Here is a 27305-nt window from a genome sequence, read left to right on the forward strand (position 1 = left end):
CTGTGTCTTGTGTCTCCGCTAATGTTCCGCGGGTTACGCACGCCCCCCTCCGCCCCTCTGCCCGGAGACAGGTGGTCGGCGCCCAATGCCTCCATCCTCCCTCGCCCGAGTCTCGCAGATATCCGCTGGCAGCAAGGCAGCAAAGCCTCGTGAGTAGCGAGCGCGTCCCCGATGGACTTCCAGCGTGTGACCTCCGCGAGCACCGGGCGGAGGACAGCCGGAGTGAGGGGCCGCGAGCGGAGCGCTCCAAGGCGCACAGCCCCGCCGATTTTCTGCCCAATGTTTTCCCACTCGATCCCACCGGCTTCCGCTCGTGGGAAGGGGCCTACCGACAAAGGAATGACATGCGCCAATGAAAAAGTTGACACCGTTTAGGCGGGGTTTTGCGTTCGACTGGCGGCGGGATCATTTGTGATTATCCACCGGGCTTTGGAAGTTGTTCCCCGGAGTGGAGTGGAGGTGGCTGACAAAATGGCTTCGGCCCCCGGGAAAGCGATCCAGAGCCCTGGGTCGGGCTCTGCCGTCAATGGGAATGCGACAGAGTTCCAGGATGCCGAGCAGGAGCCGTGTGACTTCCAGATGCACAACAAGATGTGCAAGAAAATCGCTCAGCTCACCAAGGTAGGTTGGGACGTGACCGGAGGACCGCTGCCTCTCTCATCATCTGTCTTTTATACACCGTGGCATCCTCAGCATCGTGCCTGAACGTGTGCCTTTTTTTATCCCCCAAATCATACAAACGTGCTCAGAAATGACATGAGGTCTAAATGAAACCATTTGACTACATCGATTATAATTCACACTTGAGAAGAAAGTAGTACTATCAAATTGGAATTGATGAACATGTTACTTGGAATTGGAACCCTACATTCCACTTCTAAATTCATCTTTGTTGTATGCACCCGTATGTAAAAGCACTGATTGACACTTATTTTACTAGACATCTCATTAGTATACCTGGTCTCTAGGCTTTATCGGGCACGTTTCCGAAAATCTCCCTTAACAAAAATTCAATTCAAAATATTATGTTCTCTCTAGTTATATGTCCTGGCAGCTCGTGGTTAGTGGGTTTTCTACGGGTACGCCGGTTTCCTCCCACATCCCAAAAACATGCAGGGTAGGCTGGTTGAACACTCTAAATTGCGCCTAGGTATGAATGTGAGTGTGAATGGTTGTCCGTGCCCTGCGATTGGCTGGCCCTCAATTCGGATTTTCCCCCCCGCCTGGTGCCCGAAGTCACCTGGGATAGGCTTTGGCATCCCTTGCAACCCTTGTGAGGACAAGCGATTCAGAAAATGTGTGAATGAATAGTTATGTACAATCAAATAGCCCTGCATTATATTTTAATGAGACCAATTTGTGCAACCTCTGTCAAAAAAAAGTTGAATTAGTTGTCTCAGAGGATGCTCACTTAGTTATAAAGGTAAATACAACAGATATGTGACATGATCCCAAACAATTGACTTGACTCTGAGTGGTTGGAACATCTGCTTCACAGTGCTGAGTTTCTGGGTAAAGACAAGAACTGAAGAACGTGCATAACAGATCCCAGAATATGTTGAATCTTATTTATTGAACATTTTCTACATGTGATAAAGTATCCAATGTGAGTGTATGATAATCCTGAAACAGTCTTATCAGGACTTTTCCCTACTCATTAATAGCAACATGAAGCACAATGTTAATGAACCCAATGTGCTTTTCGCAGCACTTTTTTGGAGGACATATCTGTAGAGGCTTTTCAGTGCTGCATGGGGACCCACACGTCTCTGCTCTTCACAATAGTGCTTAGAGAAGCAGGGCATGACCCACCGCTTGTTGAGTGGTGACGATTACTGATGACGATGCAGTCACCGTCCTCCCTCGTGGCATCACCTCGTTGTCGCATGCCTCTGTGCGTGTATGCCAAGAAGCGTTTGCTCTGGAGCAACGTACTGTATACAGCTCTAATATGTCCAAGCGTACAGTATGCGCACAATGACACAGCCGATTGGACATCTCTTGTGTCTACATTTAAGAGGTTCATTCCAGAAATGAGAATGTATTGTGTCCCACTCATTGCATTTGAAATAATCCACTTAAAAATATACTAACAAATAAAGTTTCTGATTAGGTTTACTAGTCCTGAGAGAAAATGTAAAAAAAACTATACTGAGAAAAGAATGCTTGAAATATTGAAATATTTGGAAAAAATACCAAATAAATTTGACCTGGGAGGATCGGTGGACAAGTGGTTAGTGGTTCTGGGGTCTAGGGTTCAATCCCTGTGTGGAATATGCATGTTCTCCCCGGGCTTGCGTGGGTTTTCCCCAGGTATTCCTCCCACTATCCAGAAACATGCATGATAGGCTGGTTGTACACTCTAAATTGCCCATAAGTATGAGTATGAGTGAGAATGGTTGTTCATGTCATTGTGGCCTGCGATTAGATGGCCTGGCTCCAGCACCCCCTCCCTCTCGCGACCCTTGTGAGGATAAGCGGTTCAGAAAATAAATGAAAAAAAAGTTTGATTATTATTCCAAATGTTTGCTAAGTGTTCACATCAGGTTTTCTTCCTTTACAGACCTTGCGGGTATGCTTTGCACTGAAAAGACCTTCCCCAAGCTGAATTATGCGATATGTCTTGTTAAAATATGGAATTAAGAATCAGGCATATACTGTACTACACTGTAATACAACACCCTGACATCTGACCTATGCTATTCGGTTATGGGTTTGTAAGTAGATTGCAAACAGGAAATGGGGTCAGCAGAAGTAACCTTATATATTTTAATAACTCATGCACTTGTACTTAAGGCACCTCCTCACGTCTGCTCCACCAATCAGAGATTCACACTTACCCCTCCCCCTTCCACTCTCTTCATCTTCAGCCTGCTCTGGTGTGCCCTGGTTGAATGGGTGCTGCTAAAGATAAACCCAGAGTGTTTACGTGGGGGGACAAGCCAATGAGAAGAAAGTGCAAATTGAGTGTGCTGGGGCAGCTGTTGGAGATGTTCGTGGTGGTCTCTTTGTTGGGGTGCACACACAGACAATGAGATAAAGTCCTGAATTTACACAAGACTTCATTATAGATACACACTGATGCATTTTTAGAGGAACATTTGAATTAGGAGGTTGCATTTTGTCTAGCTGTTCTTAACCATCACGCGCTGTCAAAGAACGACCTGTTTTGTAATTCATCCTCACGCCCGTTTGAGTGGAGGTGTGTGTAAATGTGTTTGTGTGGGAGGCAAGCTGATGCAAGCGAAAGTGAGAGCGCATCTTTTTGTCTAACCTCTCTTTTTTGCACTTGCTTTTTATTCAGCTACACTGCTTTACACTACGCGCAGAATCTTAATTAAATGCTTCGCTCACACTGAAGTTGATGCCTGTAAGCACAGCCTCCATTGCTGGGTGAGGTTACATAAATGTGACCGGGAAATATTAATAATAGCAATTATAATAAAATATCAACATATGTAGCTAAGGGGTTTCTTGCCTGGGTCCTTTTTCCTATTACTTGGTACACACTGCTTAGCATAGTTAGATAGAGCATCCTCTGACAGCAAGATCAACATTTATTTGCTTTTTTTTTCTTTCAATCTGTCATGTTCGGCTGCTCAGCCATGCAGAATGGATGCAAATTTGGTTTGCTTTTAGGAACCAATTACTAGATGGAAAAATATAGGCAATTTTATATGGACCTGTTTGGAAAATTACATATATCTGATCAAAAGAAGGATGGTTTCCGAACTTCCATTGGTAATACACAGTAGTTTGAATACATTCACATTCGTACTGATTCTGACGGGTTTGGCTTGATTAGATGGAGTGGGCAGAACATAGAGGCTAAAAATTATTGGACAGGAAACTAAAATGATACAAACATTAGACAGACGTAAGAAGTGACGTCAAAATGAATGCTATATAATGAAGAAAATACGATACGATGCGATTTTTGGAATATTACAGACCACAGTTTCGCTTTTGGTGCAGTGCAGTTTTCAGGCTACCCACAGTTTCCTTTCAGATCAAATTCACCTCTGACATGTAGGTAAAGGTGACCTTCATTAGCGTGCGTTGCTTCAAGTGATGCATTTGATGGAGCATGTGTTTGTTGTCAAATTGAAAAAGAGATTTGGGGCGAGCAGGCAAGAAATGGAACCACTTGGTGGAAAAACAGCATTGTTTGCTGATAAAAAATTCTGGAGATTATCACGCCAATGAGCTCTCAGACACAAAATGACATCTATACCAGTCACAAGTCAGAAAAAGGCCCATGTCAAAGCGAGAATTGTTGATTTAGATGTAGCCTCATCCAAACCAGTTGCATTTATGGCAACTTTACGATTAGTAGTTATATTAAGACATTTTTTAATGTAGAACAATATGCTCGATAATGAAAGTACCGCTCTTGTTGGATTAATTAAGAACATATTTCTATTGAAGCTGGACATAATATTAACATTCAGTCCAGAGTATTGTATTTTCCACACTATAAGGCGCACCTTCAATGAATGGCCTTAAAATTTGTTTCATATTTAAGGAATCATAAGACGCAGTAGTAGTGGTGGTAGTTTTAGTAGAAATAGGGGATTGTATTATACATCCACGAGAAGGAGCTGTGGTAGTAGTAGTAGTTGTAGTGGTTAGGAGTTGTGTTATATATCAACTAGATGGAGCTGTGCTAAAGGGAATTTCATGCAATTATTAATCAATATTGATCCATATAGTATAAAGTGCATCAGATTATTATGTGCATTGCTGGCTTTTGAGAAATTTGAAGTCTTTTAGTTGCACCTTATAGTGCAGAAAATACAGTAATTCTAAAAATGAATGCTAATTAATAGTTGTGAGCCAAGTGCGTACATTTTCCAAATTGCTCACATTCATTCAACTTAGAGCTTTCAGTTAACCTCATGTGCATTTTTTTTTAATCTGCAAGGAAATTGAATAAAAGTCTTGAGAACAAAAGAGGCTTGGAACCCAGATTTGAACCCAAAACATCCAAACCATGATTCAGATGTGCTAACACCCGGTCGCCCGATGACCAAGTTTTTCCAAATAAAGTATGGAGGGTTTTATTTTTGGAACGTAATTGTGCAAAGAAAAAGCACACAGTGCATATAGGATTTGATGTTCTGCTGTGTTGTGCTGTTAAATAGTTCTCATTCCAGCCTTTTCTTTCGGCTCATTGCGCTGATTTCCTCCACAAAAAGAAAAGGCCCTGGACTTGACGAAAGCACAGCATGAACCCTCTCTTCCCTCTGAGCCTGCCCTCGATACAGCCCCTTTCATGCCTCTCGGTCCAACTTGCAGCCAAAGTTCTTGGACCATGACATGATTGGTTATAAATGTTGGGCTGACAGGAATGTGAGAAGGCATCTTTGCCACATGTCACATCCGTCATTGATATCACAGGCCAAAAGGTATTAAAAGGTAGACACACACATGCATATTGACACATGGAGGAATGTCCTGCCATACAGTGTGCCAGCTGTGTGGCAGACTGAGTGGCGTCTGCGTAAAATTTGAGCCCATGTGTCTCCCATGCACACAGGCATGAAAACGCATCTCTGAGAGTGCGTAAGTGAGACACCGGGGTCAACACATGATGACACTGTGGCCACAGCGGTAAAGTGAATATGAAACAGGCCATATTTCAGTGCCAGTTAGCCGCAGTCTATAAGGGGAAAAAAGAGTTAGAGAAATATGTACACCCCCACATGTGGGTAGGTATTTAAGTGTCAACCAAATTGCATAGCATTTCTACTATAGAAAAATGTTTTATTTTTATGCTGGCTGCCAATGCAAATTCACTAATATCCTAAATGGAACATATTTTCTTTCTCCACCATGAAATTCAATCAAAAATTAGAAGTTGCACATATAACAGCTTTCATTCTCAGATATTGTACAAGATTTGTCTTCATCCTCTGGAAGGTCATTTATGACAGGGGTCTCCAAAGCATTCCACAAAGGGGCGCAGTGGTTACAGGATTTCATTGCAACCAAACAAGAAGACACCTTTCTACTAATTTTGTGTCGTAATAGTGTAAATGTTTGAATGGGAATGGTTCTTCCTTGTTCTATGAATCCTCTCAGTAGTGTCGCACGTTTTACTATGAAAATGTCATTAAAAAAAACCTCAACACTCATCATGCCCTAACTCAGGGTAGGGAACCTATGGCTTGTAAGCCATATATGGCTCTTTTGAATGGGTGCTTATGGCTCTCGGTTAACCTGGTAAGCTTAAATGTACCTGCAGCGGCGCTGTAACCATATTTTTCCCCCCGTTAGACTAACTTGTGAATGCATACTCACGTTGATTAGCAACAGCCGTGACTGGACGTTTGGTCGCCGGACGTTTGGTCGCCCGGGTGAAAATAATTTTGAGAGCTGGTTTCAACAGTAGATATTTAGATATTAAACTCTGTCTCTCATTAATATAATTTTGAGACCTGGTTTCAAAAGTAAACTCTCTGTCATGTTGTCAAACGTCCGGCGACCAAACGTCCGGCGACCAAATGTCCGAGTACCAGCAACAGCATAACAATGTTGTTAAAAAAATTCTGAGATTTTTTTTGTAATGTGTTGAAATGACCAAAAATAAAAGCACACATTTTCATGTATTTTAACTTTAAATTTCTGAGTATGGCTCTCAAGGAACAAAATTTCATGTATTGTTTCTGACTCTCTCTGTCAAAAAGGTTCCCGTTCCATGCCCTAACTCTTCACGACAGTAGCATACCATACCATATACGCTAATGATCATGTTCCATAAAAAAGGACTTCAAACCCAACCCTGGTTTCTGTTGTATGATTATAATGAATTAATACATACCTGTACTAGATGAACAGCAGTCAAGTTTTCAAAAGTGAATCATCATCATCAGCCTCGTTTTGTGTGTTGTTGCTATTCCCCAGGTGATTTATTCCCTCAACATGAAGAATGAGGAGCAGGAGGCGGCCCTGCAGGCCTTGAACCACGCCCATGACAAGGAGCTCCATCGCATCCTGATGGAGACCTGTCAAGAAGGGGAAGGCTCAGCGCTGAGGACGCGGCTCCTCCAGCTGCAAGAGTCGTTGGACGAGCAGCAAAGGGTCGGAGCGCAAGTACGCGTGCATGTGCGTCCTTGTGTAACGACCGCGCCAACCATATCCCATAATAAGGAGCCAACATCTTCCCAAGGCCATGGTGTTTTGCTGTAATATTAATGCGCTCACATGAGAGCTGCAACTCAAAACTCAAATCTAATGTGCCCCACTGCAATCAAATGGGTGGCAACAACATGGTATTTAGCCCATTCATCATGTGCAATTTGCATAATGTGCCTCAATAAAACATACACATTAATCATATATAACCACATTACGCTAACATGAGCTTTCAGGTTCCAGTGAAACTTGGCATTTGGTTGTACAGCATTTCCAGTATATGCAAATCCTCACTCAAAGGGGGAGAAAATTCGTCGAGCTGCTATTTTTGAAACAAAGACACTCTTCATTATGCACTCATGTCATGGAACCAATTAAAAAAGTTCATCAAAAATAATGTGTTATTGAAACGACATCTAGAATCGCATGTCAATGTGAATGGGAAATTACATTATTTATGTTTAAAATGTCTTTTCCTGTATTATCACCCTCTCGCTACTGTGAAGATGAAATTTCCCGAATATGGGATGAATAAAATTATCTAATCTAATCTAATTTCCAAAACAACCAGTCACATAATTTTTTTTTTTTTTAAGTGGCCTAGGAATGATTGGCTCATAACATATTTGCATGTATCTACCCACATTTAAAATATCATAAATTATGACATTGTTTCATCCAAAGAATGAAAAAAAAACACTTTTTCCTTCTAAATAGGAAATAATACAGTTTCTGTCAAAAAGCTTATAGGCACTGGTTTACTACCCATTATTGAATCTACAGAAATCTTTAAAGAATAAAAATATTTGACCAATCATCTGCATTTGGCTGCATTTGCAGCTAGTTACAAATCACGATAATTTTGTATTTCCACAAAACAATCACGTTGCCATTAGAATTACTAAATGACGTCATTTCTTCTGACATTTAAATCAATTGTCCAGAATACTATAAATGAATGTGGAGTTTGCATGTCTTGTGTGGGTTTTCTCCGGGTTCTCCGGTTTTCTCTCACATCGCAAACACATGCCTGGCAGGCTGATTGAACACCCTAAATTGTCCTTAAGTGTCTGTCTCTTTGTGCCCTGTGATTGGCTGGCCACCCATTCAGGGTGTCCCCTGCCGGGTGCCAATAGTTGGCTGGGATAGGCTCCAACACCCCCCGCAATCTTTGTGAGGATAAGCGGTACAGAAAATGAATGACTGAATATATTACATAGTGTAACATTTCACCACCTGTGTCTCTAGGTACATGCCGACTTTGAGTTCTTCCGCATGCAATCGGAGGAGAGAGAGCGTGAAACTGAAGCTGAACTGAGGCAAGATTTTGAGGAGAGGCTCCAGACTGCACAGGAGGATCTCCAAGAGGCCAGATCCCAGATCAGCACAGCTCAGCAGGAAAACCTGCGATTGAGCAAAGAACTGGAAGAGGCCGAGGAGACGATCAAAGATCTGAACGACAAACGTGAGCTGAGGCAGCGAGTCAGTGGGGACGAGAAGAACCTGGTGACGGAGGAGAATGTTGATGAAGAGGCAGAAAAAGCGATGGCTGATTTGGAGAGCGTAAAAGGACTTTTGGAGGAGGTGAATATAATGAAGGAGGAAAGGGATCGAAGAGAGCTGGAGACAAGACATGAAAGGGAGAATTGGGAGCAAAAGATGAACCTACTTGTAGGGGAGAAAGAAGAAATGAGTAAGAAGATAGAAGAGCAGCGCCGGTGGGAGGAAAAGGAGGAGGAAGAGAAGAAAGGGATGCATAGTGCTTTAAGAGAACGAGTGAAGAGAGCCGAGGCCGAGTTGGAAAGCCATCTGGAAAAGCAGGCGGAGAGCAAACGGAGCACCGTCAAACTGCAGGAGCGCATACAGGTAAAACCTCAACGCTTCTTGTACACTTAACAGACATAAGATTACTTATACCTGCTCTTGCGCTGCATAATTTCTTTGCAAAGATAAATCTTCTCACCTTTCAAAGAGTAATCCAGTCATTTTGAATCCAACAAAGCCAGATTCAAATTGAAACCACTTGAATTTTTTTCCACTTCATTGATTAAGTGATTAGTGTTAATCAGTACCAGCAAGGTTATGCTGGATTTGTTGTGTTCTGTCACTGGTCTTGATGGTACCCATTTCGAACATGAAATGAAAGAAGATACTGAAGAAAATCTTGAATGAGCAGCATGACGTAGTGGTTAACACGCCTGGCTCGCAGTTGAGCTCAGATCAAGCCCAGACTCTGGCGGTGTGGACTTTGCATATTCTCCCCATGCTTATATAGGCTTTTTTCCCCCGGATACTACGCTGCATCCATAGCCAGTTGGTTGTGTAAATTGCGAGATACCTAGCTAGACTATTATCCTACAACTTTTCAGATGGCAGCATGCAGTATTTTGATTCGCGGGCCGCATTAACGTCAACTCCATTTCATGTGGGCCGGACCATTTTAGATCTAATATCTAGATTTTTTTTCATTTTTTAAAAATTGGATTAAAAGAACTGGATCAAAAGCCCTAAATAGTCAATTTTTATAGATCTAAAGCAATGTTTATTTGAGCTTTTTTTTTCTTAGTATTGGAAAGTGTCTTTTAATCATGTTTCTTATTTATTTCAAATGGAAACAAAATATTTTCTTAAAGTGGAAAATGGAAAATATTTGTATATTTATTTTTAGATTTTACAAAATGCTTTTTGAACTAAAAACACAAAAGAAAAAAAATGGATTAAAAAATTGCAATGATTGATTTAAAAAAGGGGAAAATCAGGAAATGTAATGTACATCTATCATCACTTGAATTTGATCCTAAAATAGAAACTCATGATTTACTTTCTCGGGCCGCACAAAATGAGGCGGCGGGCCAGATTTGGCCCCCGGGCCGGCACTTTGACACCTGTGCTGTACTGTAACTGGTATTGTGGAATTGCAGTTACAGCAACAGATAAAGCTCTTGTTTTTTCTTCTTGTTTTTTATGTCGCCAGCTAATGACAAATCTTTGAGATCTATGGTGGCGAGAGACGAGAGAACTTTCTTGTCTAACCACAGGCTTCGCTTGCTGAGTGCTTTTCCAACTGTCAGCTCAGTCCTAATGAGTAGTTTGCAGCGGATACAATCACTGCAGCCACAGCATCTCAGCATTGAGACCCCCTGCCGAAACTAGACACACAGTTGACATAATCTCTTATAGCAAGCAGGCCATTAAAACCGTGCAGCTGGGCTATCAAAGCAAGAAATGTATACATACTTGCTTTTTTTCCCTCTCCACCTTCATTATCTTTGTCAAATTCCTCTTTTCTCTGCTGACCCCAATGTTCCTGCATGATGCACCTTTTTTGTTGTTGCAAATTTTAGAACTTAGAGGAAGAGTTGGAGCTGGATCGGAAACGAGTGTCCGAGGCTGAGGGCACGGTCAAACGGGCAGAGGAGGAGCTTGCTGTTGCCAAAGAGAGGCTACTTCTCCAAGAAGATGAACTGCAGAGCCAAGCAGGTAGTTTATGAGACTTTCATCACATGGTACATTCTACATTTGTTCATTTGGAAACTGTGCTCAACCCTTTCACTACAATGGGCAGCACAAAAGATGACTTTTAACAAAATGTTTTATGGTGCACAATTTTTTGGTATTTAAAAAAAGTTTACATTTTTAACCCTTTATAGAGCAAGTGACCATATATTTGTTTATATATTATTGTATTTTATATATATATATATATATATATATATATATATATATATATATATATATATATAAGTGTGGTACATCAATACATGCCAATAAGTTAATTACATTGAAATGATTAAAATGAGAAATATACATTTTAAAGTTATTTTCCTTTGTTTTTAAATAATGTTTTACTCATTGCATCCCATTATTAGCAATAAATGTCCATTTTATTAATGCCGGGAAGACTCGCTGTGAATGTTCTGATTTCAGTGAACAAACTCCCAGTCAAAACGGATTGGACATCTTATGCTGTCAATGTTTTAAATTTAACACAATTCATGCATGCAAGAGTTAAGAAACTTGAAAAATTTGATGTATGGACTCTGACATAAGCACGAGGCTTTTTCCAACACGGCCTCGCTCAGAGGGTGATGATGTTATTAGCGGAATGAGAAGCTCCATTTGTCAAGCTTAAGATTTAGACAGTTTAGCGCCATTCAAGCATTCATTTCTTTGAGACATACGGACATGTGCCTTCCAAATTGATTGTCAGGAAGGAAAAGAACATTTCAGTTTAACGTCATCAGCGGACAAGTGAAGTTACTAAAGTCCACGGTTAAAAATCGTAAAACATTACAGCATGCATTTCAAACTCAAGATCAAGCCTGTCACTTATTTTTATACGGAAGCATATTCCCGGGCATTTCACAATGATGGCGTGCGTATATGGAGAGATGATTTAGTAAAGTAGATGTTGACAGAAAACAAATATTATCAAAGATTCATTTTACTCTGCTTGGGCCATAAACTTGCTCTGAAGTTACCCAGCATCCACCTCTCATCCGTCGAAGGACTTTCCGTAATGTGAGAAACATGAGACCCATTTCAGTGATGTGTGTGTGTGTGTGTGTGTGTGTGTGTGTGTGTGTGTGTGTGTGTGTGTGTGTGTGTGTGTGTGTATTCCGGTTGGTTTTTAGAGGAGTTGCTGAACGTAGGCTGCAAAGTGTGTGCGTGTGCTGATCTGGAGGATCTGAAGAGCCAACTAAGTCGGCTGCAGAGCAGAAACAGAGAGTTGGAGCTCCAAACAAGCGGCAGGAACAACGATCATGCACGCCAAATCCGCCAGGTAACACATAGTTGACAAAGTCTGGTCAATTCCATCAGTTTTCTCAACGTGAAAAAAATCAAACCCTGTAATTATGATTATTATCGCACCAATACCGATCCCATAATCGCAAGGGCACCCCATTTCATACCTGTCAACCTCTGCCGATAACTGCCCTTATAAATGATTATGATTCCCCTTACAAACCCCCCAAAAACCTTACAAACACCGTACGAGTCGTACGGTGTTTGTAAGGTTTTTGGGGGGTTTGTAAGGGGAATCATAATCATTTATAAGGGCAGTTATCGGCAGAGGTTGACAGGTATGCCTTTATATGAGCTCCAAATTGCTGAGTTGGTCTTTTTTTTTCAGCACGCAGAGGCTCTCTCCAGTCTGCGTTCGGAGATGGTGAGAGCTCAGACCGAAGAGCTTCGTCGCATCCAAAAACATGCAGATGAAGAACGGGATAAACTGCAGAGGGAGATGGAGAAGGAGCGAGACAATGTACAGAGGGAAAGAGAGCAAGAAAAGAGCCATTCGGAGAAGGAGAGGAACCGGATGAGACGGGAGCGAGACGAGGAGAAGGAGGTGCTGCGTAGAGAGGCAGAGGGCATCAGAGAACATGTAAAGAGGGAAAAGGACGAGGAGGTGGAGCGTCTTCGCAAGGAGCTGGAGGTCGAGAGGGTCCGCGTTCGTGCCCAGTTGGACAAGCGCTTCGAGCAGGTGGAGGCGCAGAGAGCCGGTCTGCAGCAGAGGCTGGAGGAGGAGAAGAAGAGACTGGTGGAGAAGGCAGAGGAGGATAGGCGGCGGCTGAAGGAGCAGGTGCGGAAGGCCATTGAGGAGGTCATGAGGAGACACGCGGCTGAATTACACTGCGTCCAAGAAGCTCTGAGCTCAGAGAAAAAGACCAATCAAGAGGTTAGATTCGTCTTCAGCATTCCTGCTTGTTAATTGATATGATGTGCGTGATTTAAAAGAGGTTTGTGGGTAAAATGTGAGGAAACTTGGCTTTTATGTACGTATTACTGAACTAATTATGGTAAACTATTTCTGTTTTTTTTCAATGTTTTGTTTCCTTTTTATGTTTTTCATTTTCTCAAATCGTTCATAGTTGAAACCATCACAACTAATCTAAAACCATTTTTTATCTTCACTTTGGGATTTTAGCAAAAAGAAATTTGAGTAATTGTTGAGGGTTTTTTGACTGGAAAATATCGGCGGGATGGTTTGTTAATTTTAGCATTTTTAAAATGACGTTGGATAACATTTTTTTTATTGGATGCTGTTTAAGGTATGTGCGCATCTAGAAGAAGAGAGGAGAAGAAATGGCAAACTTCTTGATAGGTTGGATCGGGAAAGACAAGAACTGGAGCTAAAACTTAAAGATGCAGACAATGAGGTAAAGTTTAAACTGTATATTTTGTTTCCTTAGTGCCTTTATTATTATAGACATTACAGAAATATTTTGAAGAATGAAGGAGGAAAAGTCACATATATTGGCACTGGAAATGAAGTTTTATTGGTTAGAAACAGTTTGACACAGGAACAATATTGAACACAAGACACACACAAACCACAATTGTTAACATTACTTATGAAATTAAGTGATGACAAACGTTTTAGACGGTTCCATCGGATGTTTTAGACGGTTCCATCGGATGACACCATACATGATAAAACTAGGAAATAATTAAAAAAAAATCTGTTGTTCTAGGCCGGATTCTGTTGGATTGAAAACTGAAACAACAAGACACACAGACATCTTGTCTATGGCTCCAGTTTTTTTTTACCTAGGTCTACAATGTCTTCTGTGTCTTGTGTCTGTCTTGCTACTGCAACCAAGAAATTTCCCGAATACGGGATGAAATAAAGTTCTAACCTAACCTAAAAAAAACATCATTTCTCTAATGTCTGTTCCTCTAATATTGTGTGAACATTTTAAAATGTTTACAAATCAAGTAAAGATTTTCATACATTTTATAGAAAATGAGAATATAAATACTAGTAGTACTAGTAAAACTGTATCCACATTTTTTTTTAAACAGCTGTCAAACTTAAACCAACAAAAAACGTGTTCCTCAGTGTATTACACAAAAGCTTCCTGATTCATAGTTAGCAGCGAAAATTGTACAAAAACCTGCACAAAATGATAAATATTTATCAAATTACCGACTCATTAAGCAGCTTCGTGTCTGTTCAGATCTTTCGTCTGAAGACGTCCATGCATCATGAAGAAGAGAAGGAAAGAGTAGCACCAGAGACTTTGCCCGCATGTGGACCGCAATGCTCCCGACTCCAAGAGGACCTGGAGCAAACCCAAAGCCGTTTAACTCGGATGCAGGACGAGGCAGAAAAGCAGCGAGAAAGGCAACAGCGAGACATCGTCTCCCTCAAGGCGGACAAACACCGGCTAGAGGAGAAGGTTCTGGAACAGAGTCGACTGAACGCGGAGAGGAATCTTTTAGATCAGAGCCAACGTAACATTGAGGAGCGCATCAGGTAGCAGAACAAATTCACTACTAAATCCAGTCCTTCTTTGGCATCATCATATCATAAAATGTATTTGCTCATCAGTCTCCTTTCAGTGATTAATTCGATTTCGACTGTAGTTAATTTATAAAGCCCAATAAAACAACGGGACACCGCTTTAAAGAAGCAATGGAAAGAAATTGTCTCACCTTTTTGCACATTGTTATTGGAGTAAAATGTTTATTGGCGGGATAAATCTTCAAACAAATGTGGCAACACTGAGCAGAAAATTAACCAGCCATTTTTTAGGGGGATTAAAAAAAATCATCAGGAAATCATGTAAATTATGTTTTAGGTCTAGATTGTTAACACTGTTAGTACAGGCAATAGTTTAGGTTTATATTCGGCCATGTATAAAACTAGATGAACTAAAACAAGATAAAATCAATTAAACCGTATGAGGACATGGAAATATTAACACAAACAAAATGTAGAGTATACTCATTATATTACTGCTAGATTGTTCAATTGATTTCCATTGTGGCAGAAAAAATGAAAGCGAAATGACATTTTAACATCATTTTAACTGTGTTTGATTTTCACACAATCCTTCCTCAACATGAATTGGACAATAGTATACTTATGCTATTGTATCTGATTTTGAATTAAAATGAGTTATTAAAAATGGGTAATGGTCAAATGAAAAAAAAACACATTTACATTTTAGATTTCATAAGTCAATCTGAAACACTGCTATTATAGTTTTGTGTTAAAGCAATTGAGCTGAAGTTTCATGACAGTTTTTTTTTACACTTCCTTTTGCTGTCAAAGTGCTCATTCAATAAAATTGAATCAAGCCCCATGAAGTTTCTGCAGGAAAGCAAATGCAATCTTCCCAAACCAACTAAAGGTGTACTTGGCCAAAGTATCGTACTTGCTTTATCTGTTACACTTAATTCCCTGGTGTTCCCAGGGCGGAGTGTGAAGATCGCCTCAGGGCAGAATTCCGGATTGAGATGAACGCTGCCGTCGCCGAGTGCGAGCAGAGGTGGCAGAACCAAGAGCAGGAGTTTCACGCTCAAATTTCGGAGCTGCAGTGTCAGCTGGATGAGTTGCAGGTGAGCCTTGTTTATCCATTTATGTCATTGGGTTCATCCAAAGTGGATAGTGAGCAATGCAGCAGTTAGATTTCTGCAAACATCAACACTAATCTGGTCTAAAAATCATTGAATAGCCAAGGTGAGTGCAACATTTTATAGCCTAACTATTCCATTTATGCTGCTGTTTTTAGCATCCTGATTTTATTTTATCCATTTCAAAAGTGATGATTAACTATTAAAAATGAAGTTATTTCAATTTTTTATTTTTTTGATGGCGTCACACAATGGGAAAGTCATTCATTACCAACATTCCTTTTGTGTTGGCTACAATGAAAAACAGAGATGGCATATTTTCTGCTATTTGCAATTTCCTGTGACGGTTCAAGGCCGAATTTCTCATTACTCGGAGACATATTTTTCTTGCAAATGCAGTCCGAGACAAAGAAGGAGGATTCAGGAGATGAATCCCACGGCAATCGTGAGATTGACAAGTTGAAGAAGGAAGTGCAGGAGACCAAAGAGATTAACAAGAAACTGAGGGAGCTGCTGGAGGTACTTCCACACAAGTTCATACTCATAAATACATTTACATACTACATTTTACAAAACACAATTTTGGTAAGGCACATAATATTTTCCATTTTTATACACAAGACAACAAACTTAAGGCCGTATGTGCCAGATCTAGTCTGCCAATTTTTTTATGGCCTCCAAAAAGGAATCGTATGCATCGACTTCATGTTTCTCAAACCATTTAAATGTATACAGAAATCAGAATATTTGGGTCTTTGAAAAAATACAATAAATATTAATATATGTAATATCATTAAAATATAATAATATATAAGAAAATATAATAAATAAAATTACAATAAATCAATAAGAGAGAATAATGACTGTTATTTTTTTTATTAAAAACAAAACAATAAATACATTGTTTTAATTAAATAATAAATGTATTTAAATAAATAAAATACAGTAAATAAAAAATGAAAACTAAGTAATATCACAATTTTTCCCTTTTTAAATGAAAATGCTAGAATGGAAAAAAAAAGTATTACTGCATTTTTTAATTAAAAATGTGAAGAAATAAAAACAGAACATTTGGAAAATTACAATGAGGATAACCGATAAATGAATGAATGAATGAATTCAAAATTACAATGTCAGAAAGAATGTTAGAATAAATCTCAAAGCAGACTCTACAACAAGAACGCCAGAAAAAGTCTTCCCTTGCTACTTGAGATGGTTGTTGGTGCTGAAAATAAATAAATAAATAAATAAAAATTCTGACCTGAACATGCAATGAAACAAAATTCGGTGTTATAGGAACCGCAAAGCCAGAGCTTAGCCGAGGAGAGACACGGTCACGCCGTGCAGCTGCAAGCCTTGGAAAGACAAGCCAAGGATGATGTCCTGTCTGAGAGGAACCGTCTACAGACAATGCATCACCTGGAGTTAGGTAACAAATGCACATTTTTCGTGTATATCTCTCAACGAGACGAGCTCGAGCTAGCGGAAATGACTGGGCAAAGGAGCGCATGCGCACGTATTTATTCAAAAGCAAAGTTCTCATTGCCATGGATACATTTCACCATGGCAACAAGCGGACGGCTACCTGCAACAATGGGCCGAGACGATTTTGACGTGTGTGACCATCTGTGTGTGTGCGTGAACTCAGACAAGCAGCGTGCGGAGTTGACCCAGCAGCACACAGAGTGGAGCCGACAGATGACCCAGAGACACATGCAGCAGATTGAAGACCTTCAGGCCCAATTGCAAGCGCACACGCAAATGATGGCACTGCAGCAGGTAGCACACACTCATTTCCATCTTTTTCCCCTGTGTCCATTGACCTAAATAAGCAAGTGTGTTTGTGTGTGTGTGTGTGTGTGTGTGTGTGTGTGTTCAGGACCTGAAGCAACAGAACCAGAACCAGGTGTTTGAGCGGCAGTTGGATGAGAGTCGCTGTGCCATGTTGGAGATGCAGAGAGAGAATGCTACACTTAAGAAACAATTACAGGAAAAGTAAGTGAAAATATGTTCAAGGAGAACCATTTTTAATGGTGTATTTGGAGGCAGAATAGCGAATGAGTTTCTAAGTGCTCTTCAGCACATTAAAAGCATATAGGTATGTTGGATTCTTTAATGACTATATCATTCTCTATTCTCTAACAGCATGTGCAATTTTATATAATGGTAACTATATGGCATGATTTCATTTAGTGCAAGGGTGTCAGACTCGGGTTGGTTCGCGGGCCGCTTTAACGTCAACTCGATTTCATGAGGGCCGGACAATTTTACATATAATATTTAGATATATATTTTTTTATAAATGGATTAAAAGAACTGGATTAAAAGCCCTGAATATTCAGTTTTTTATAGATCTAAAACAATGTTTCTTTTAGATTTTTTAAAATATATTTTTAGATTTTACAAAATGATTTTTGAACTAAAACACAGAAAAAAAGGATTAAAAAATTACAATTATTGATTAAAAAGGGGGAAAATCAGGAAATTTAATATACATCTATACTCTTCATTTTAATCTGATCCTAAAACAGAAAGTCGGCACTCATGATTTACTTTCCCTGGCCACACAAAATGATGCGGCGGGCCAGATTTGGACCCCGGGCCGCCACTTGGAGACATGTGGTCTAGTGTATGTGAATGGTTTGCTTAAAAAAAGTGGATTTAAAGTTTTTTTTATTCTGTTTGGTAGCAATTGTGTTTTAATGAACTGTTTCTATTATTATATTATTATATTCTATTTCTGAACTGTATGCTCGTGTTGTGTAGTGATTTATCACCAAATCATTTCTTTAAAAAGTAATAGTATTTTAGAATACAGTATGAACCGAAAAATGTGAATATCAGGAAAAAGTTGTTTTATTTGAGCAATTTAACATAAAAGAGGAAACCAACAAATTAGATTGAGTCATTACACAAAAATTGAAATATCTCAAGCAGTTCCTTGGTGGAACTTTTCTGATTAAATGAGCTTTAGGTTTATTAACAGATGGAAAAAGTCTTGTTCAAAAGCATCCAGAGCCTTTAAGAAGTCACAAGTTGGTTCATGCTGATCTGACAGTATATTTACATTTTCTGAGTGGTACTGTATATTAGCAATAAAGGGCGATAGAAAGAATTTATGACATGATTTTTAGGTCATATCGCACACCACTAGAATAAACAAATGGGTTTTAATTGTTGTTTCACATTGTAATTAGCTTATATTGATGTCCTATTTCAAGTGACACTTAACCGACTCTCATTTTAATCCAGAATGAATTTGCAGGGGTATTTCCAGCCATCTTTCTCCTCACAGGTCCATCCAGGGGAACCCCAGAACTGAAAGGAAAGACGACGAAGAGAGTGCAAATTTGCAAAACAGCAGAGATGACCATCTGGAAGATGAAGCGCAACGCCTGAAGGAAGAAGTGGAGAAACTGAGGGTGGAGATGGAAAAGCTGGAAGAGTCCCAGAAAATTTGGGAGGAGAGAAAGGAAGATGATGACAAGGAGGAAAAGGAGGAGCAGCAGAAAATGAAGAATCCTGAGAAGCTTGAAGAGGTGGAGGAAAGTAGGAAAAAGGATTTGGAGGAAATCCGGAAGGAACACAAGAAGGAAATTCAGAATTTAGTGTCTGACTACAGCAGCGCTCAAATGCAGTTGCAGGCTCGAATTGTAGCCCTAGAAAACGAGTAAGTACTGTACACGTGAGATGTGGACCTTTTTAATCAAATACCCGAATACAAAAAATACTATTTATCATTTACTGCATGCATTATTTTTTGTGTTATTTTTACGGTATTTGGACGTTTCGTCAAAAGACGTTTGGTCGACCGGACGTTTGGTAGAACGGACGTTTGTTAGAACGGATGTTTGGTCGCCGGGTTGTTACTGTTGAAACCAACTCTCAAAATTATAATCATGACAGAGAGAGAGAGTTTAATATCTAAATATCTAATATCAAAATATCAACAGTAAACTCTCTGTCATAATTTGACAGCGAGCGAACCCGGCGACCAAACGTCCATTCTACCAAACGTCTGTTATACCAAACGTCCGGTCGACCAAACGTCCGGGGACCAAACGTCCGGGGACCAAACGTCTTTTGACGAAACGTCCGGTCACGATTTTTACGGGTCGATCTCTGTCGGAAAAACATACCATATGGTCAAAATCAAAAGTCAAAGAGTCCGTATTGGGACATCCCTTGTACGTACGCGATCAGGCACATATAGTAAGATGGCAGAATAACAGAATGTATTTGGCCACGGTGCTCCAGGTTGCGTGAACGGGAGGAGCGATGCAGAAGGAGAGAACCACGATGTGATGACCTCCAGCTGGGAAAACTTCAGGAAAGACTGACAGAGCGAGACCAGCTCATTAAACGATTAGTGGTATGACACACAACCATTTCTCCATAGATTTACTGTATGTATCAAATGCATGCTGGCAGTTTTGTGTCGCTTCTCCTTCGGCCATGACAAAAAGCAAACTGTAATTTGCTATAAGGCAAGCAAGCAAAGCAATCTGACTTCCATAAATCACACCAACTGTGGACAACCTACTTGTTCATTTTCTTTCCCTAACCTCCCTCCCTCCAGGAAGAACGGCATCAGCTGCAGCTACACCCCCCTGTTGTCAGGGACAACAGCGGCCTCAGGCTCCACGAAAACAAACCCCGCCCCGGGAGCACCACGCCAACCATGAGAGTAAGTGAACGTGTGTGTGTTTTTTTTGGTGCACATCATGAGTTCATCAAAATTCACTCATTCTCTTTCCTGCCAGAAGCAAATGTTGGGACTCAAGCCAGGTTTTGTTTCTGGAGGTCTCTACAGGCAGTAAAGTGTCTAATCTACCCCACTGTGTCGGTCCAGATGTGGAAATTTAGTGTTTTGCACCATTCTTTTTTGTGAAAAAAATGTGTAATATTTAAATATAATCTAACTCAGGGGTGTCAAACTCATTTTTTTGGCGTGGGCCACATGGTAGTTTCGATTACATCCGGGGGGCCGTTATGTCTTCCAACTTGGCTGCCAAAATTAATCGATTAATAAATTGACAGCTTCCTCGATCGTGCTAATCGATAGATAATTTTTGGACATTCAAATTAGTACAAATTTTTGCAATTATTGATTTAAAATGAGGAAACAGGAAATAATCTACAATCTTCATTTGAATTTCATCATAAAACAGAAAGTTTGCACTCATCATTTACTTTCTCGGGCCACACAAAATGATGCGGTGGGCCAGATTTGGCCCCCGGGCCACCACTTTGACACGTGATCTAACTGTTTCTGCTAATATTTTCATGCTTTAATCCAATGGACATTGAGTTGCTCCATCTGGTGTGTGAACCATGGCCAGCAAGGCCATTATAATTTGTATATTGAGACTTGGATTTAATTGTGGGAACCAAAGACTATATGTTTAAAAAAACTCATATTTAAAATAAAATAGGGAGGGTTTTCATTTGAAAATACTGATGCGTTGGAGGGAAAAACTCAACTAAGTTTTGGATTCCGCATCTGTCAGACCTAACCAAACATAAGTTGAGTGTTATTGATAGTAGAGATTCAGAAAATCCAAATGCCTTAAAGTGGGAGAATTTAAACTGAGTAGTATTGATTTGTGTTCCTAGAAGAAGCATTTGGAGTCGTCTCCTGGAGGAAGCAACGTTTCCTGCTCCGGTGCTTACGACCGCCTCCCTGCCTTCTCATCGTCGTCTTCCTCGTCCTTTTCTTCTACTTTGCCTCACCAGTCCACTTCCCACCCTCACACGTCCCCCCACTACTCCACTTCGTCTCTTCCGCACAAGCACACCTCGCTGTCCCTCAGCCAACATTCCCCCCCACCCCTACCTCGTTCCCCCAGAACCCGGACCTCCTGCATCCCCCCTACACCGGCGCCCACTGCCCCGCTGCCCGTCTGTCCCTCGGCGCAGACGGGCATTCGCTACGTGTCGCCGTCATGCCAGGAGCCATACGCGTACCTACAGGCGCAATCAATCAGGTAGGATTTGAAAAAATCTTTTAAAACATTGTCGTGTGAAGCCATCTGACTCTTCTTCTGCCGTGTCAAAATGACTTCCTAATATAACATCTGCAACGGTGCTATTAAAGTGCATTATTTATAACCTACCTGTCTACCAGTCGGCTTTGTTCTGAACCTTAAAGCAGTGACAGTCAGTGACTCACTGTAGTCGGCTGTTTTTTGGAGAGAAAAAAATAGTGGCCCCTGTATTGTTCTCTGCTAAATAAAGACACAAGAACATGCAGAAATAGGTCAAACATTTACTTGAATGGGAACAGAAAGCAATGATGTGCACTTTTGATCGCTTAAACAGCCGACTAGGGTACGCTATTACGAAACAAAAAAGAAATACACTTAAGTAGTAGCCAGTTGAACTCCCCTAAGGTCACCATACATCCTGCATTAGCATGGAGGACGGTACTCGGACGTTTCGTCGAAAGACGTTTGGTCCCAGGACGTTTGGTCCCCGGACGTTTGGGCGACCGGACGTTTGGTCAACCGGACGTTTGGGCGACCGGACGTTTGGTAGAACGGACGTTTGGTCGCCGGGTTCGCGAGTCCCGAGGTTTGAGTCACGAAACTTTCATTTGTTTAACCCTAACCCTATTCACTCAATGTTAAATAATAGTCATTAAATCCCTATTCACCCAATGTTAAAATCTATCAATTGCATGCGAACGCCTTCTACCAAACGTCCGTTCTACCAAACGTCCGGTCGACCAAACGTCCAGGGACCAAACATCCGGGGACCAAACGTCTTTCGACTTGCTTTTTGGAAATGGACCTGAACGCAGCACACAAAATAAAATACTGCTAACAAATAAAATAAACAAACATACAGCAGATTTTTCCTATTCCATGAATGAATGTTTATTCATTATCCGAACCGCTTATCCTCACAAGGGTTGCGGGGGGTGCTGGAGCCTATCCTAGCGAACTACGGGTACCATGCGGCTTGACACCCTGAATCGCCAAATGCAATGGCACAATGACAAATGAAATGCTTCATTTCAGTTGTATATTATTCTTTCATGCATTTCTTAATATTAAGTTGTAGCTCATTTTCCTTGCATTCATTGATCAGAGCTTCAAATTGAAATAGGAAAAAAAATTGCACTGTTTGTCTGTTTTTTAGGGGGTCTTATATGGAGCAGAGAGGCAATGATGGGCAAAATCAAGAATGGTTCACCAAATACTTTTCCTTCTGAGCACAAAAAACAAGTCACCCGACAGTTCATCGCTTCTGCGCCACGCATGTGCGAAAGTGCTCTCCTTTCATCTACTCAAACACTGGACTGGGAGCTCCACCGATTTTTTTTCACATGGTGAAAAACAAGTATATAATAGATGGAAGCGTACTTTATTGTGGATGTGATGGAGTCACACTGCTGTTGCCATGCAGACTCCACACACAGTGTTGGCAATGGAGTACTGCGAAATAAGGTTGCATGGATTTGAACAAAAAAAAAATGTTTATCTTGGTTCTGTTGCATCAATATGAAACCTTTTCGCTGAGCGGTCTTAAATCGGTGGAGTGCTCATATACATCGGACTCATGGGCTCATCACCAGCAAGGCCATCTCCAACATTGCCTCAAAGCTCAACCAAAAAGTGCTTCTGAAAATACATGCCTGGCTTCCAGGATCTTATTTGTGTAGTCAGAAATGTCTCCATAATGACTTTTTTCCAAAATGATTTAAGAGCAGTCTTCCTTTTTTCAACACCGCAGTTGCTTCACTACAATCACATGCTTATTGAAGGCCAGTTTTTCAATGTCGCCAACCAAGAGTCTCTTCAAACATGGAGGCATTTGATTTATTCAATCAAGATCCTCATTGATATGGACATACACTCTTCACATCCCATACCAAAATGAAGCTTGTTTTGATGCAAAAATGTACAAAAGTCTTAAAGAACAAAATTGAATAAAATATTTTGTTTTTGTACTGATATTATTTCGTTAGTGATGTTCCAAAGTGCACATTCTTTACATAAAAATGAAATACTTCGGTCCAATGGATGTTTGGTGCCCTTCAAATAACATTTTATGATTATATTTTAGTTTATCATACAAATCTCAAATAAACTAATGACATAATACATGATAAAATGTACAGGCCGTTTATTGAATTAAGACAAACTGTTTGCAACTTCTGTACTACAAAGCTTTACAGTTAAGTTGGACTCTTTTGCTACCATATTGAGTATAAAATTCACAAGATATATGAATGGTATTTAATGGAATCAATGATTGGACTAACATAGAGTCCAGGTGCTAAAATGAAACATTTACATACATACATGTAGAGAAAATATGCAGTAATAACCTTGTCTTTTTTCATCCTTCTACAGTGGATTTAAAAATGAATCAGTTTGCATCTTACTGGAAGATGGGGCAGGTTCGGAGCACGTCAGTTGCAGATGTGTACTGCAAGATGCTGTCATGAAAACTTATAAGCTCTTCGAGAACGTCCTTCTTGCCCTTGAAGGTTGGTCGGCGGTACCTCATGGAAAGGAGCTTGGAGCTTAGGTAGTGAAGCCATAGCACGTTGGAATGCGGGCGGTATTCCTCCCAGTTGTTACTGCAACGGACAAAACAAAAAGCAGTGCTCCTATGAACAATCGCTTATCCAACCCAGGGATGTCATTCAGGCATTTTACACGGAAGAAATATAAAATATTACTTCTTTCAGCCAGTAGCAAGGTAGATGTCACTTAGCTTTAATGTGCACAAGCCATTAATAGATGAAATTCCACCTTTTTTATTCATAAAACTTGTCAGTACCTAATAAAGGCGGAAGATCTTAATGATATGCAATTTCTACTTCAACTTTTAGTGTCTAATAGACAAACTAAACCAATGTGAGGAAGTGTTACAAATGTATTGTGAGGAGTGGTCACCACCAGTGATGGATAAGCACTATCGAGAATAGATAAATACTTGCACAGAAGTTATTGAATAATTCAACTTTGAACAAATTGTAAAAAAAAAAGTATCTTTCTTGACCTCAACATTCCACTAGAAAGAACGACAAGGTACATCCATCTTACACAATAATTATTGTGTGCAACTAATCAGACCCAGAGTGTGTATTTGTCAATAATCAAAATTTCAGTAAATAACATTTTTCAGAAATGGAATCAGCAGTGCTCATTGGCCAGAAAGGGGGGGAAAAGTTACTGAACTAATGAACTAACCCGTTCTCCTCTTTCATGTTTCTATAGATGTCAAACTGGTAATCTCCTTGACCCATAAAGAGTTCTTCATCATTTGAGATGTCACAGGACACAGTCAGGCCATCTGAAGAGGAGAGAGGAGTTTTATTCAGTCAAACAAAGAAAAAGAAAAAGCTATTGCTCAAGATGTGACAGATAAGGGAATAGTCCACTGACCAATTTCCAATCTGGACAGAGAGTAGTCAATGATGCGGACAAACACCCCTTTACTTTCCACAGAGTGGACGGCTCCATTGAGGAGGAAACTTTCAGTCTTCTGCTTGGTTGTTTTCACCAGAATGTTCCCCCAGTGGAGGTCCCTTCAGGAAAAAGAAAAGAGAAAACATAATAAATAACCAATCTGATGACACATTTCAATAACTTGCCAATAAATAGTAATTAGCAAGTACTTTCCCAAGCTTTTTACAGTGCCCATAGAGCTTTACATTAGCTAGAATTCACAAACCAATGGAGGTGCGGCCCATGCAAATGTTCAGTGCCTTGCACAAGGGCACTTTGACAGAGGGCATCGCTATTTGCTACTTTAAACACTGTAAAAGTATCCATAACTATTATAAAAGTAGTGTATACAAGGTTACCTGTGTTCAAAGTGCAACTGCTGCTCAGCCACGGCCAGCGCGGCAGTCACTTGGTGAAGGATACTCTTTGCCACCAGCAATGACGACAACTTTCAAAACACAGATGTTGCAAAGCTGAAAGGATAACAATCTAACCACCAATATGTTTACACCGTATCTCCATTTTGGAAATACAGTAAAGAAATGCACTTGCGGTTAAAAGTTTCTGGTATAAATACCTTTCCGTTGCTGTTCTCTAGATCAACACCACCAAATTCAAACTCCAGGATGATGAATAACTGATCATTTTCAAAGAAATCTATACAACATACAAAAAGAAAAGCATGAAATTCTTTTATTCAAAACGATACCTTTTATGTCATTTTTAAAGAATATACCCTGTTTGCATATGGGAGGGGTAAAACGACAACCATCATAAATTCCTTCTTTCCTTCGATAGTCATTGTCAATATTAATATGATAAAAATAAAAAGTCGTAGTGGTTCATTCGTTTATCTTTGGGGAAAGGCAGTGTGTGATTGATTCCCGCTCAGTGGTGGTTGGGAATGGTTGCCTGTGTGGCTCCAGTTTTTTTTACCTAGGTCTACAATGTCTTGTGTGTCTTGTTCCCCCAGACTACTGCAACCAAGAAATTTCCCGAATACGGGATGAAATAAAGTTCTAACCTAACCTATATACCTTTTTTATATTTAGGCTTCTGTGTTAAAAGAGAGTAAGAACACAACAAAAACCTGGTCGGTCATTCTCGGAGCCCTTTTTGTTATCAAAGGTATCCCAGGCTCTCAGGAATTCAGGAGGGTAGCATCCTCGCACGCAATGGAGACTAGAAGGAAACGAGAAGAAGCGTCAACAAGGATGAGCACAAGTAGCTGACGAGGGAAGCGACTGCATTTACTTATTAAGTCCAATGAAGCAGCTGGTCTGGTTCTGTTGCTTCTCTTTTAGGCTACTTAGCTCCCTGGAATGAATCAATATGCTTAACATCAAGGCTGAAGATCAGTAATATCACCCGCATGTGCGTGAAACAAAAAGAAGGGATTACTTTGAGATAATCATTTCATGGAGGATCTCCCCAAAGGTCTTCTGGTCTTCCCCATTCACCTTTTCACTGCCCTCCAGTGGAATAACCTGTAAGGACAAGAATTTAGCATTCACACCATCTAACACCACACTCGTGAATACCGTACGCGGACACGTACTTTAAGAGCAATGGTCTCTCCTGAAGAGTTCTTGGTGGAGAAGACCTCACCAAAAGTACCTTCCCCTATCTTGACGCATTGTTTCATCTGATGAGTGGAAATGCACTCGTTCCAGGGCAGTGGACCCTGCTGGTTGCACTCGGTATACACTTTGTCTGCATCTGACAAGTCGGCGTCGTAAAGAAGCTGTGGAGTCTTGGGGACATTTGCAGACAGAAACGTGACGTTTTGTTCAGATGAAGAATAAATATAGTGGATTGGCTCGGTGGCGATTGCGTCTTCGATTTCTACCTGGCTGATGTCTTTTAGCTCTGGGTTTTTCGAAGTCGTCGGCGTGAGCAACACTAAAAAGGGCGGTTAAAAGATAGATGAGGGCAAATGGAAGAAACACGTTAGCTGAGCTATGTTAATAGCGTACCTTTACGATGAATAGCGAGGGCGGATTTGAGTCGATTCCAGTGCTGCGTGTGTGGTGTGAAGACGCCCAGCAGCGACGAAAGGTTGAGTTGGCACATCTTCACTGGGGTGGAGAATTTCATCATATCCTACACATAAGGGGCGGATTCCCAAGATGGTTACCATCTTAATGCATTTTGAGATTCATGGGATTTTCCGAAACATTAATGGCATGTTTGTGTGAGGAAAAAGGAGTACCCAGAAAAAACCCACACAGAACATGCAAACTCCACACAGGTGGACTGACCTGGATTTGATCCTAGGGACCCCAGAGCTTTGAGGCCCGTGACCAGACGTTTGGTCGCCGGACTTTTGGTCGCCAGACG

General features: G+C 40.6%; 2 protein-coding genes across 5 annotated transcripts in view; one reads left to right on the plus strand and one right to left on the minus strand.

Moving 5' to 3' along the window:
- fam184b (family with sequence similarity 184 member B) lies at positions 1-23461 on the plus strand. Of its 4 annotated transcripts, none has more exons than XM_077604667.1 (18): positions 1-621; positions 6907-7107; positions 8386-9003; positions 10482-10617; positions 11772-11920; positions 12272-12817; positions 13191-13298; positions 14100-14398; positions 15342-15486; positions 15901-16020; positions 16798-16930; positions 17150-17280; positions 17381-17496; positions 18767-19171; positions 19759-19873; positions 20081-20188; positions 21118-21488; positions 22645-23461. In XM_077604667.1, exons 1-18 carry the CDS (start codon positions 472-474, stop codon positions 22715-22717), a joined length of 3924 nt encoding a protein of 1307 aa, XP_077460793.1. In that variant the 5' UTR covers positions 1-471; the 3' UTR covers positions 22718-23461. The 4 variants fall into 4 exon arrangements, with proteins under 4 accessions (XP_077460793.1, XP_077460795.1, XP_077460794.1 ...); XM_077604669.1 differs by having other exon boundaries at positions 18797-19171; XM_077604668.1 differs by having other exon boundaries at positions 6907-7095.
- Positions 23307-27305, minus strand: part of haspin (histone H3 associated protein kinase) — an 8466-nt gene continuing 4467 nt past the window's right edge. The window contains exons 6-16 of the mRNA XM_077604671.1: positions 26942-27068; positions 26815-26867; positions 26524-26718; positions 26367-26452; positions 26220-26282; positions 26056-26147; positions 25543-25622; positions 25325-25413; positions 24903-25045; positions 24708-24810; positions 23307-24091 (exon numbers count right to left, since the gene is read on the minus strand). Of these exons, the coding sequence (XP_077460797.1) occupies positions 23890-24091; positions 24708-24810; positions 24903-25045; positions 25325-25413; positions 25543-25622; positions 26056-26147; positions 26220-26282; positions 26367-26452; positions 26524-26718; positions 26815-26867; positions 26942-27068 (1233 nt within the window). The 3' untranslated portion in view covers positions 23307-23889. The remainder of the gene's footprint in view (positions 24092-24707; positions 24811-24902; positions 25046-25324; positions 25414-25542; positions 25623-26055; positions 26148-26219; positions 26283-26366; positions 26453-26523; positions 26719-26814; positions 26868-26941; positions 27069-27305) is intronic.

Source organism: Stigmatopora argus, chromosome 7 (genome assembly GCF_051989625.1).
Source record: "Stigmatopora argus isolate UIUO_Sarg chromosome 7, RoL_Sarg_1.0, whole genome shotgun sequence".
Classification (NCBI taxonomy): Eukaryota; Metazoa; Chordata; class Actinopteri; order Syngnathiformes; family Syngnathidae; genus Stigmatopora; species Stigmatopora argus.

Excerpts from the sequence above, each read along its gene's own strand:
- fam184b (XM_077604667.1), top strand. The coding sequence starts at position 472 with ATGGCTTCGGCCCCCGGGAAAGCGATCCAGAGCCCTGGGTCGGGCTCT. Across the intron at positions 622-6,906 it reads AAATCGCTCAGCTCACCAAG|GTGATTTATTCCCTCAACAT; the intron begins GTAGGTTGGGAC and ends GCTATTCCCCAG. Across the intron at positions 9,004-10,481 it reads AACTGCAGGAGCGCATACAG|AACTTAGAGGAAGAGTTGGA; the intron begins GTAAAACCTCAA and ends TGCAAATTTTAG.